Source organism: Kryptolebias marmoratus, linkage group LG6, assembly GCF_001649575.2.
Source record: "Kryptolebias marmoratus isolate JLee-2015 linkage group LG6, ASM164957v2, whole genome shotgun sequence".
NCBI lineage: Eukaryota > Metazoa > Chordata > Actinopteri > Cyprinodontiformes > Rivulidae > Kryptolebias > Kryptolebias marmoratus.
The window spans coordinates 7,146,613-7,160,012 of NC_051435.1; the positions used below are offsets into that span (position 1 = coordinate 7,146,613).

At 38.7% G+C, this 13,400-nt stretch overlaps 1 protein-coding gene and 1 long non-coding RNA gene across 2 annotated transcripts in view; one reads left to right on the forward strand and one right to left on the reverse strand.

Annotated features, from left to right (window-relative positions):
• The window catches only part of asic4a (acid-sensing (proton-gated) ion channel family member 4a), a 107,422-nt gene that overhangs the window by 86,067 nt on the left and 7,955 nt on the right, over positions 1-13,400 (forward strand). Inside the window, exons 2-9 of the mRNA XM_017420735.3 lie at positions 278-422; positions 2,069-2,196; positions 2,321-2,474; positions 8,198-8,251; positions 10,764-10,917; positions 11,760-11,851; positions 12,042-12,121; positions 12,617-12,727. Coding sequence (XP_017276224.1) covers positions 278-422; positions 2,069-2,196; positions 2,321-2,474; positions 8,198-8,251; positions 10,764-10,917; positions 11,760-11,851; positions 12,042-12,121; positions 12,617-12,727 — 918 coding nt within the window. The remainder of the gene's footprint in view (positions 1-277; positions 423-2,068; positions 2,197-2,320; positions 2,475-8,197; positions 8,252-10,763; positions 10,918-11,759; positions 11,852-12,041; positions 12,122-12,616; positions 12,728-13,400) is intronic.
• LOC112450662 lies at positions 8,570-13,097 on the reverse strand. Its single transcript, XR_003039344.2, has 3 exons — positions 12,762-13,097; positions 12,542-12,640; positions 8,570-9,632 (listed from the first exon to the last, which is right to left on the reverse strand). It is a non-coding gene; the product is annotated as an uncharacterized LOC112450662 (long non-coding RNA).

Sequence of the window (13,400 nt, forward strand, 5' to 3'; positions counted from 1 at the left end):
GGATGCCGGTACTATTGAGCTGCTCTGTGCAGAGTTTGTACAGCCAGTGGTAGAAATTGATTCAAATACAGCTTATCTCAGTCCATGAGGGACTGAGCCAGCAGACTGAGCCCAGAGGTTTGTGGGTAATATTCAGCAACTCATGCAGGCGAACACTCAGCTTGTTTATTTATTTTTTGCTCCATATCTCTGCAGTCATTTCAATGCACTGCTTGTCACAACCAGTGTGTGGACTCTGTCGTGTTCACGGTGATGATATGAATCTGTCCCTTCACAGGTTTACACCAGATATGGGAAATGCTACACTTTTAATGGCAACAAGACTACATCCAGGAAAACCAAGCAGGGTGGAATGGGAAACGGGCTGGAGATCATGTTGGATATCCAGCAGGATGAGTATCTGCCCATCTGGAGAGAGACAAGTAAGCCTTAAAACCATTTGTTTGTTTGTAATCTGTTCCCATCATTTAATACTTTTGTTGTGGTTTTAAAGACTACCTACAGTGCCTTGCTAAAGTACCCATCCCTTTTGATAATCGTTCTATAACCCCAATTCGAAAAAGTTGGAATATTGTGTAAAATGACAATAAAAACAGAATGCACTGGTTTACAAATCTTATAAACCCATAATTTGTTTATATTGGAACATAGCAAATGTTGAAACTAAGAAATTGTAGTTTTTTGGGAAAAGAAAATAAGTTCATTTTGAATTTTATGGCAGGAACACATCTCAGCAGACAGGACATGGGCAACTAAGGCTGGAACAGTAAGTGGTATGAAAAAGAAACAGCTGGAGGAGAATTTTGCAACTAATTGGGTTAATTGGCAACAGGTCAGGAAGTGGACTGGGTATAATAATTACTTTGCTTCAACGTTTCATGTTTGTTGTGTTCCATTGTGAATAAAATATGGATTTATGAGATGTACATATCATTCTGTCCCTAATGAGAAAAAACATCACCACAGTATGATGCTGCCACCACCATGCTTCACTGTAGGGATAGTGTTCTCAGCATGATGAGAGGTGTTAGATTTGCCTCAAACATGGTATCCTTGACAGCCCAAATGTTCAGGTTTGGTCTCAGCTGACCACAGCGCCTTGTTTAGGGATGAAATTTTTTTTTGCCACTTCCTTGAAGCTCAGCTCTGTGCAGCTTGTATTGGTCCCATGGACAGATCCTCCTACCTCTGCCGAAGAGCTGCCCAGGGTTATCTTCTTCATCCTGGATGGTTTTTCTGAATAATGCTCATGATTTTTGGTGGATGACACTCTGTTGGCTTCATTTTTCCATTTCCTAATAATGGATCTATTGGAGCTCTGTGGGATGCTCAGGGTTCTGGGATATATTTTTGTAACCTAACCCTGATCTGTACTTCCCCACAACTTTGTCTCTGACTTGTGCGGAGGGTTCCTTAGTCTGCATGCGGTCTCTTGCTTGGTGGTAGCCCTCACTAGTTCGAAGTGTTACTCTGGTATTGATTCTGGGGGCTATCGGAAAAGGGCTGTATCATTTGACAGGTTTGGATAATTTGACACTCAGATTGCTCACAGGTGGATATTATTTAACAAATTATGTGGATTCTGAAATTAATGCTTGACACTTGGGGCTAAAAAAAATTAAATCCAGTTTATTCTTTTCATTTAACTTCATTAATCTGTAGTATTTTTTGAAGAATTATTGCTTTTAGTCAAATTAAAAATCCAATTAAAGTCCAGGTTGTGGGGCAAGAAAATAGAAAGATTCCCAAGAGAAATGGATACTTTTGCAACCCACTGTACATTTTTCCACGGCATATACTGTAAAAAAAAAGTGCTTTTTGATTGCACCTGAAAATAGTGACTTGTAAAAGAGAAATCCTGAACTAAATCCACTCCCTCAGATCTGTGCTTGCACAGTTGGTGGCTCATAAAATCAATCCCTTCTGGTTGATTTTATGAAATGTGTTTGAAATATGGTTTGCAGTTAGCATCAAACTGAGTTCAAGCTGTCAGATGATGCAGATGTCTGAAATTCCCACTCACTTTGCACCACTACGTGCCTGTGCTCTGTTTCATCCCGGCGAGAAGATGAGACATCTCTGGAGGCCGGCATCCGAGTTCAGATCCACAGTCAGGACGAGCCCCCGTACATCCACCAGCTGGGCTTCGGCGTCTCCCCCGGCTTCCAGACCTTTGTTTCTTGTCAGGAGCAAAGGGTAGGTGTTTTTCATCCCTGCACACCGTCTCCACCACCCCCTCTGACCTCCACTACCATTCCCCCTGCTACTGTTCTCCCCCGGGTGACTCAAACTGCTGTCTAATAAATCTCTGTGTACGCAGCTGACCTACCTGCCCCAGCCCTGGGGGAACTGCCGCTCCACCAGCAAGGAGAAGTTCCCGGGATACGACACGTACAGCATCAGCGCCTGTCGCTTGCTCTGCGAGACCAACGAAGTCATGCGGGTGTGCAGCTGCAGAATGGTGCACATGCCCGGTAAGATCCCACTTTACACTGTCTTTAAAGCAAGAAGCATCTGTTGCATAAACTCATCAAAATAAACACAAATTAGAAATGTGTCCTTTGGTTAAAAGTTACAGGTTATATACGCTGAAAAGTGTAGAACAAATGAGCGTTAATTAGTTATGAGCCAGTTCAGTGGCGATGAAGACAGAGTAACAAAACATAAAATGTTAAAAATGGAGTCATTCTCAATTTTTTTTTTTTTTGTCTACTCCAAGGCCAAAATTCCTGTCTGTAATTGATTACTGGTCTTGGTTGTCCTTGTAAGATGTTTTTACTCCTAGATGCCTTGAAAGTGCGTTGCTTTTTTGCATTTTTGGACACTTAACTAACATAAATAATTTCTTATCATTTTGGTTATTAATTGCCACACCAATCTTTTGTTTATCATGACCCCTGTCTGTGTATAAATGCAGGGTTGTTTTTGTCAAATCCTTGTTTTAGTTGGATTGCACAGGGTACTTCAGTGGCAGGTGATAATGCTTTCTGCGCATGTTTGTGTATGTCCTTGTGCTTATGTGTCTGTTAGCAAAAAATTTTATGAACAACTTGGTGAGTGTTCATGACGCACATGTACAACTGATTAGCTTTTCAAGTCAACCCAAATCAAGATGGCCGTCACAACTAATGAACCTTACCCTTTACAAAAATGGCTCTACCTCAGTGAATTGTACATATATTGTATTAAAATGTGGTGTGGGTATAGGTGACAGTCACTCACAACAGATTTTCCAAGCACTAACAGATTACATGAGATATCATACGAGATGCATAACATTTTAACAAAACAATTCTGTCATTTCTCTACATAAGATGATTTTAGTTTAAAACTCTGGCATGAAAGGTGATGGGTGATATGCTAAGCCCTTTTAGCTTTTAGGTAAGTTTATTATTTGACTTCATCTTCCTGCTAATATAATGTTGTTTGCATTTTGCTCCCCTACAGCCCACAAATGAACAAAATTTAAAGCTACGTGTTATAATAATCTAATGTGCTGCAGCTCTGATGTTAACCATATTTACCATCTTTGTTTAGCATGTTAGCATGGAGATATTTATCCTGTCCTATCCTAAATGCAAAGCATAGCTGGGGTTGATGGGAATGAAATTGGTTTTCTCTGATGTGGTCAGGAACCAATTTTGAAATGATGACAGCTTATAAAGGCATCATCAAAGTTATCATAACTCATTTTAATGGGTCCGCTGCCGTTAGTCTGTTAGATTAAAAGTCAGAAGGTCATCACAATCAGCAGGATTTGTCATCTGGAAAGAATGAATGTTAGAACAAAATTTCATGGTAGTAAATCTAATCGTTGTTGAGACATGATCCAAATTTATGGCTGTCAAAACTATTATTATTTTTCTTTAACGAGAACACTGATTACTGTTGTAACACCAATTAAACAGCCTCCTTCGTTGAGGGCTGGAACATGTTGCAGAATCTGACAAACATGCTGTGAAATGTTTAGGCTCACTCAATGTGCGTGTGTGTGTGCGTCATTACAGCTTGAGTTCAGAAAGTCAAAGAGCTGAGTCACTGAATGCTAACTGTTTGACTGAAGTGGCTAACTGGATAACGAACATGATGAAGACAGCAGGGTTTTAGTGTGAGGAAGGAAACTTGTACAATCCTCCAGACTGTTCCAGACTGAATAAATCAGTGGTTTCAGGTGGAACGTTTGAAGCTGATTTGTTATTTTTGGAAATCCAAAAGAGGAAATCCCATCATGTCATGAATGATGTAGTTTTCTTTTTAACAACTGAGGTAAGAAGTAAGTTTAGACTTTCTGATGCAGACTTTGCACTGAAAACTGTTCCCGGGACTAAAATACCTGTTCTGGATGAGCTGAGAGTTGTCTGAACTTTACTGCAGTTATTGACTTTTTTCCTTATAGTAGAAATATTTGTTTTATATGTTTTGCAACAGCTTTTATTTTATCCACTACTAGACACTTAAACCTCCATTACTCTTTTTATCGCTCGCCGCCGAAGGCTAAGATGGAGCAATAATGTTTTTTCCTGAAGTCTGGATGTGTGTTCGTTTGTCTGTAGCAAAATATCTCATGAACAAGTGAACAGATCTTAATGAAACTTTCAGAATATTAATTATTGGCCTATTTAAGGTGACCGTCATAGCTAATCGACATTAGCTTACACAAAAATGGCTGTGAATTTTACAAATATTGAGCTAAAATGTGGTGTGGTAGTAGCAGAGAGTCATTCACAACACATACTCCGAGCTCTAATAGATCATGTGAGATATCCTAATATTACATGACTTTTCTCATGATGTTATTTTCAAGGTTTTACCAAAACGGCTGTAACTCTATAATTTCTCAACAAAAGATGATCTTAGTTTCAATTTCTGGCATAAAAGGCGGTGGGTGATATGCATTCCTTCAAGAAATGCTAGACCTTTAATTTATAAAAGTCTTGGAGAGCTCTGTAGGTGTTACCATCATAAAACCACTTTATTGGCAGAATAACCATTACTAGAATTAGTCAGAGGTTTAACTAAGGCTGACTGCACCTGTGTCTCGGTTTATGCAAAGGTTAGAACCTACCCAACGTGACCCAACACACTACAGTTTGTAAAAAGGAAATTCACATTTAAAACTAAAGCATATGGCTCACAAGGAGCAAGAGCTGATTTGTTAGGTTTCGTTTTAGAAGCTGCTTCCTAAAAGGGAAGTTAGTAAAAGAAGAGTGAGTTGGAGCTGCAGCAGAGAAAACGTCGGCTTGTAGCCAAAAGCAAAGAAATCAGCCAGGAGTCTCTGTGGTCCAGTTTTTGTTTTTCTGTAGCATATGATTTCACATTGCAGTTTGTTTTTAATGCACAACTAAAACTGAGGAGATTCTAGGGCAGAAGATGTGACATCCTCCAACAAATGAGGACACTTGTTCACCTGGATGTGGTCCAGAAGCACAAACTCTGATTTGATGAACCTACCTTTGTCTTTTTTCCTGTAAAAAGTAAAAGTTAAAGTCAAAAGATAGAAAGTTAAGTTGTTGAAGAACAGAATAAACCCTTTGATTGTGTTTGAAGTTTTTACATTTTCACATAGTTTGTTTCATTTCATCATCTTTATAAAAATGGAGCCATAAGGCTCAAGTGTTTATTTGAGTATGCAGAGAATTTGATCAACCTTGTTGCGATGCGCCTGTTTTTCACAAATGCAGATCTGTCAAAAGTAATTACAAGTCTGAATTGTAAGAATATTCCAGATGAAACACATTTTTTTCAAATAAAAACCTAATAAATGTGATACTTTAAACCAACTAATAGTGAGCAAAGAAGTTGGGTTATTGACTGGATATATTACTTCTTATTTATTATGTCAAACTTTTCTGGGCTGTTTGTTGCCAAGAAAAGAGTGTTTGGTCACATTGTGGGTTTCCTCCCATTAGTGCTCTGCACTTCTCAGTAATGATTCAAATTTATTGCTTAATATCAACAGAGATGACTCCATAAAGTTGTGGGAAGCAGTTGGTTTATTAGTTCACCACAAAACAATAAGAGCAAATAGTTTTCACTGCGTTGATGTCAGAGCTGAATCAAATGAAACGCATTTTGCCTAATTCTGTAAATAAATAAAAGCTCAGTTCTTCAGTGCTCAGTGTTACAGTTGGCTTCTGTGCGACTCAATTTATTATTTGGAAGTTTAAAACTAAAGGCCTAAAATTCCTTATCACCCACTGCTTGTTAGATTAAGATCATCTTATGTTGAGCAAACTTTGAGCGTTGGGAATGACTCTCAGCTACCACCACATCACATTTTAGCTCAGTATCTGTAAAACTGATTAAGTTTTAGTTATTTTTGTATCACCTTTTGTGTTCAAAAAGTTCTGAAAAAGATTTTGGGACGATTTTCCTTTAAAAGCAGAACCACCTTGCTGTACTTTTTTTGGGGGGGGGTTAAAAAAAAAGAGTCCTCTTTAAACTTTATTCAACATTTAAAACTATTCTTTAAATATACTGCTTTATTTCACTTTTAGAAATGTATTTTTAGAGCGTGGAGGCAAAAGCTGCTCCCTGTCAGCTGTCCACACGTCAAGGACCAGAACAACTTAATAGCTTTTTTTAGGTGGTCATCCAAATACAGAAATAGAGTGAAACACTAAAATATTAATCCAGGACCAGACAAAAATACAGTTTACCTTCTACACCTCAATGTTCACGAGTTTATTTGTGTTAAAAGAAAGAGTTTTTAGATTTCTTTTCAATTCTGTGAAGCTGGTTTTGTTATATTTTGTTAGCAAAGAATGAAAACAGCACCTCACAAACAGATAAAGGGATATATCTAATTTTAGGTTTGTCTGTAGGTGTTTTTTTCACATATCTTTACAGATATTTGTTCAAAATGAGTGGGTGTGTTTCTGCAAAGCGGAGTAAGTGTAGTGTTGAGTTTAAGGCTGATTGCTGTGGTTTGATCCTGTTTTTAGGGGAGGATTATGGGTTGGTTAAGGGCTAGGGAGGAGCGTTAGTTGTCCTTGTTGCTAATCATGGTGATCAAAGTCGCTGTGGCATCAGCTGCTGCATCCCAGCTGAGACTAGATTTCTGTTATAATAATCACATGAAGAAAGTCATACGGTGAATAATTCTGAAAATGGTGGGTGTGCAGCAAAGATGGTAAATGTAATCCAACATGCTGAAAGGGCCATGGATGCAAAGGTTACACTTTTACACAGTTTTGTTGCATATATAGTAAAAAAAAAAATTGGCCTGGAGAAAATAAATATTTATAACTAATGACAAATTATGACTAATTTTATTGAAACTTTCAGGAAATAATCATGTACAGCTGATTAACTTTTGGAGACAACCCAATTCAAGATGGCTGCCACAGCCAATTGGCCTCAGAAAACCCAAAATGAATATACCTCAGCCAATTTTACAGATACTGAGCTAAAATGTGATGAATAATTTCACCAACAATACTCTGAGCTTAACTTTTACAGTTACTTCATTTCAAGATGGCCACCACAGCTACCTGATACTAGACAACACAAAAAGGGGATAACTCAGTCAAATTTACAGATATTGAGATAAAATTTGGTGTGGTAGTAGCTGAGAGTCGTCTACAACATGTGCTATTAGCGCAAGATCTCGCAATTTTGCATGAGATCATACAACAGGTTAATTCGAAAGTTTGATCAAATCTCCAGCCTCATGATTAGATGGTTTTTGTTTCAAACTGTGGCATGAAAGGAAAGCTTGGCCTTTCATTTATCTGAGTTTTCCTTTCATTTTCTTCAGGATGGGGAAGTAAACTTCCAGAAAACATCAACTTCATGAACATTTCACAGACAGACGAGCACACCACTGCAAATTAATTGAGTTGCTGATGAATACCTGTCACTAATGGCCCCGGCTGTATGTTTGTCTGCCAGTTAGTGCCTCATTGATTGGTTTTTAAAGACTTTCTAAATATGCCTCACGGGTGGAGCCAACATGCTCCATTTCTCACAGCAATCAGGGGCAGACGTCCGAGATGAGGTGCAGGTTATGTGGATGGAAGTCATCCTCGGTGCGCCTGCCTTCGTTTGGAGATGAATGATAAGCTGTGGAGTTGTTGTTCACAGCCACGCTTCCTCATCGCGGCCGACACGGGTCACTGATCATTTTGTTTCAGATTGATCGGAGTCATTTTCCGCTCTCCTTTCTTTCTTTCTTTCCTTCTTTTTTTTCTTCCAGGAACTGCAGATATCTGCCCTCCCAGTAAAATCAGCTGTGTTGACAAAGCGCTCGGTAAGAAAACAATCTTCCTTCATTTCTTTTCCCATTACAATAGTCTCCCCTGAGGCGGAAATGGAAACACAATCAGTAAATATGACAATGATTTTTTTTTTATTATTTTTTTTTTTTTCTGGTTACACAAATACCTGTAGGTAGAGTAGATATTTTGAAATTGCTTTTTCACAAATTGTGATTTAGTCACTTCGGAGCTTGATGACTCTGCTGCTTTTAATGTTGAACTGTTCAAAGCAAACCTGCGCTTCATTCCTGAATATCTGCACCCCTCCTCATCCTCAGAGTCTCCTCTCTTCCAGCAAATATCATAATTGAACCTTGGTTTCAAAGAAATCCCAATAAAAAAGGTCCATTTTATTGACTTGGCAGCACAATTATCATTTCTCAGCCAAATAAGCCAGAAATTTAATTACGTTCTCTTTTCTCTGAACTCAGACCCTGTTTAAAATGTGGCTGAATGAAGATCTTTGATATATCTTACAAGAATGGGCCACATTCATGTGGGTCATCCTCCTGAATCAAACAGAGCGAAAAGATTCCCCCTCCATCAAAGTAATACATTAAAGAATAATTTCTGTATTTATATTGTAGAAGCGCTTTGTTCCTGCACCAGACAGAATATATGCCATCATGCTCCTGCATACAAATAACCTGATTGTTAGAGTTATAAAATACGTGAATCATTAAATCATAATTACTGCTTTCAGAGCTTCCTCTGGCCTTTTTTTTGTCTGGACCGAATGTATTCAGAATTTTAAAGAGAAAAGCCATTTAAAGAGTGTTGTGTTATTTTAGAGTTTGGATCATAAATATGGATCTGGTTATGGCTACGTATGCCTGCATGTTAATTGAATAAAAGGTACGAGTCTTCAGCACCACTTACTTTGCTTAATCATTTATTCAACTAGCAATTATTGTCACGTGATTACTGTCAGCACCATTTCTGCAGCAGCCTGTTAATAGTCATGCAACTTTGACAAATTAACTGAACTAATATGTTCTGAGGAACATTGGTGGGGTTGTTTCAAGCGATTTGTGTCAAACAGTGAAGAGAACAAAAACTAGAAAAAAATTATTGACACAAATGAGCATATTTTTTTTGCATATTACATTTATCAGATTGTGTTGTTCAGTTCAGTTAATTTATTTAGCACCAATTTACAACAAAAGTTGTCTCTTCTTTACCAAAGAATAAACAGGTCTAAGGAAGCTGGCAGATTGCGTTGAATCTTCACTTTGTCGCAGTCGCCCATCCTGAGCAGCACAGAGGTGACAATGGAAAGAAATGACTCCTTTCAACAGGGAGAAACCTCCAGCAGAACCAGAACCAGGCTCAGGCAGGAAAGAGAACCAGACAGGATTGGTCCAGGTGTGGTTTCTATGGGAGGAAAAACAAAGACAAACAGAGGTTAATGGCACCAATTATTACAAATACAAACATGGAGAGTAGAGTGAGTAAAGACAGCAGCAGAGGAAAGAAATGTGCTCAGTTTGTCCTCCAGCAGTCTAAGCCTATAGCAACAAAACTAAAGGACAGCTCAGGAAACCCAAGTCAACCATAACTTTAGGATTTATCAAAAAGAAAGTCTCAATCCTGGTCTTAAAAGTAGACAGAGTGTCAGCCTCACGAACAGAAACTGGAAGCTGGTTGCACAAGAGACGAGTCTGACAACTGAAAACCACATTTGGAAACTTTAGGAACCACAACTAAACCCGCAGTCTGGGTTTAAAGTGCTCTGTTAGGAAAATATGAAGCAATACCTTTAATAAAAGATGGAGCCTGGTTGTTGAGAGGTTTGTATGTTCAAAATAAGATTTAAAGGCAGTATTAAATCTGTTACACCAAATTCTCTAGAAGAAAAATAAAGTGCCTCTGTGTACCATTTTGAACAGTCTCATGGCAGATATTTAAAAAGTACCAGTCACTGTTTTTATTAGTGTAAAATATTTAAAATTGTGAATCTTTGCATTCAGAAATACTACTGATTGTTCCCCTTGTCCCTTGGTGTCATGTGAGGAAGATAGTTTTAAAAAAGTCTCTCGTTTTAACACTCAGATGGGGAGGGTAAAATCAGGCGATGGTTGTTATTTTCAAGTTTTTACTCTTAGATGTTAACTCTTAGGACCTTTAACTGCATGGAGTTTTTTTATTTTTTTGGGGGGGGGGATGCATAACAGTAATAATATAAATTCAAATAAATAAAACAGAGTGGCCATAATTATCAATTAAAGGCTAATTAAAGGCTGTTAGTTGAAAAAAAAGAAGAAAGAAAACCCTTCTTGCCCTTGGACATGTTTTGTTATGGATTGTAAGTTTTGTATTCCAACAAAAACACATATGTTGTATTTTTGTGAGAGGTCACTTGACCTCAGCGTTGCTGTTGTTTTTGCACAAATCTGTTCAGCATCATTTTTGTTCTTGTGTTTAAGTAACAAGCCAAAAAGAAAACCTGCACTGGCTGGGACTCTGCCTGTACTTGTTAAAACCCTGTTTCCTTTGTGTTTGCAGCACAGCTGCAGAAGAACAGTGGGGATACCTGTCCGTGCGAGACGCCCTGTAATCTCACCCGCTACGGTAAAGAGCTCTCCATGGTGAAAATCCCCAGCAAGGGCTCGGCTCGATATCTCTCCAGGAAATACGACAAGTCGGAGGACTACATCAGGTACGGCGGCAGCTCTTCAGCATCCCTTATGAGCGCCGATATGAATCTCAGTAAATTATGACTTCCAGTTTGCAGCGAGGAACTATAGATTTAAAAACATCATTTTTCACGCAAGCATCAATTAATGTTTACTCTGTTAATGGGATGCTGATTATCGGGACCACATATCCATGTCTTTTTAATTTAATCTAACAGTGGTAAATGTTTACTGCATTGTGTTGTAAGAGCTGAAATGAATTGCTGTTATTAATGTAATAACCTTTAATTTGTCTGGTCTGTTACTCTGTCTAAAACAACATTAGATCAGTATTAGGAGGAGGAGAGCTTCTGAGAAGCTAAAAGATCATTCCTGCTAAAGTCATGATCAAGTTTTCCCAGTTTTATTTAGGTCTACAATGTGTTTTACGAAGCATTTGTCAATACTTTAAATAAATTCAGTGCAGTGACCGTCTGTAATCCCTCTCTAATCACAGGAATGTGGTAGAGAGTAAACATGGCTAAACCAGAGAGCATATGACGGCTCATTTAATGTGACCAGATTTTATAAATTCCGGAGAGATTTGAGACGTGAGCGACGGAGCGTGCTGTCAGTGCTCGTCTCGCTCATCTCAGTTAAACCCTGAAAGACTTCATTATCTCATAATCGCTCGTTAGATCTGTTCAAAGGCGCCGTAAGCCTTGTTATCCCGTCACGAGTTACCAGGGAGCATAAAGATGACTCCATTTATTTCTTGAAATCGTGTGTGTTTGTGGTGAATTAAAAGAGCGTGGCAGATGTTTCTCACTTTTAGTTTTCAATGCCTTTTTACACTTCTTTTGTTTTGTTTGGTTTTTGTTTCTAGAGACAACTTCTTGGTGTTGGATATCTTTTTCGAAGCTTTGAACTACGAAACGATCGAGCAGAAGAAAGCGTACGATGTGGCAGGTTTATTAGGTAAAAAAGAAAATCTCCCTGTTTTTTTTTTTCTATTTTATGAACTTACAATAGGCCTGCCAAAGTAAAGAACAAGGTGTTTTCAAAGCAGCGGCGCTCAATTTTTATAACCATTAGCAGCAAAAAGAGAACAACCTCTGCATTGTGTCCATTCTGCTTCACTGTAGATACTTATATATTTTCTTTTTAGGTGACATCGGTGGACAGATGGGCTTATTCATCGGAGCCAGCATCCTGACAGTATTAGAGATACTGGATTACATCTACGAGGTACAACGTTTTTAAAGATAATGAGCTAAAATTGGGTGTGGTAGTATCCCCAACACATACTTTGAATGCTACACATCTTTACATCTTTAATTAAAACTTTGGCATTAATTTGAATTGTTTTTAATGTTTTTGCTTTTGCCTTTTTTTGGTACAATTCATTGTATAAAAAGTGCAACATACAGTCTGTTTGCTTGATAAAATATGAGTTTCTGAATGACTCTCCAGTTTGCCTAAACAGGACTTTGAAGGACTTCACTGTTGTTTATTTGGGGTGCACAGGCTTACATCTGTGGGGGGGTGGCTCTCTGTGAGCCCCCCTTAGCTCTGCCTCTGCTGCAGCTGTCAAACATGTTGTAAATAAAGTCATTTCTGAAGAAAAGGAAAGTAATCCAAAGAGCATGTGAGATGAAGTCTTCTTACCGCTGCATTTCTTGTCTCCATTTCCTCATTTTGGCTCTTTAATCCTCCCTGCTGCTGCGCTCTCGGTGAAACCAGGTGATCAAGCACCGGCTACAGCGTCTGCTCAGACCACAGAAAGAAGAGAAGAAGAACAAGCCGCCGACCACAACTGTTGCAACAGTGGGTCTAGAAGAAATGAAAGTGAAGGTACCGGATAAATACTGTAACAAATTAATCTCACCCTGTGTTCATGCTGCATGTACAGCCTCCCCTGCAGCACTTTAACTGTATTAGAAAACAACAAAGGAACGAGCTCCAGAGAAGCAAGTTAATATTTTTCCGCTCCTTTAAGAACGAGCAGTTTAATGTTCCTAATTAATTTTAAGCACTTTGGAAAGCACAACCTCCCCTGGAGCTCAGATTTATTATTGCACAACTTAATTCTGAGGTTGTGTGTTTCTGAACAATAGAGTTTTTATTTTGCATCCAACCAGAATGAGTCAAAGTCTGCGCTTGCATAAAGCGACTGACAGATGGTGGCAGATCTGGATGCAGCTTCAGGAGATTTTTAAAGTGGGAGGTGGGTCTAAGCTGGGGCAGTTTCAGTGGAGGCCCTGTGACTGGAATTAATGGAATATTACATTAGCTCTAAGATCAATTTATAATTGTCTTACAGCATGTTTCCAAAGCTGTGGGAAGTAGGGGTGTGAAGGGGGCTGCAGTAACCCCTGCTGGTGACATCCACCCATGTTCTTCACCCGCTTCTCCTTTCCGGGTCACAAGGAACTGGTGCCGATCTCCAGCAGGCACTGTGTGAGAGGCGTGTACCAGTCCTGTTTAAATATATACTGAAAGAATTTATTTAAAAATAAATAAAAGA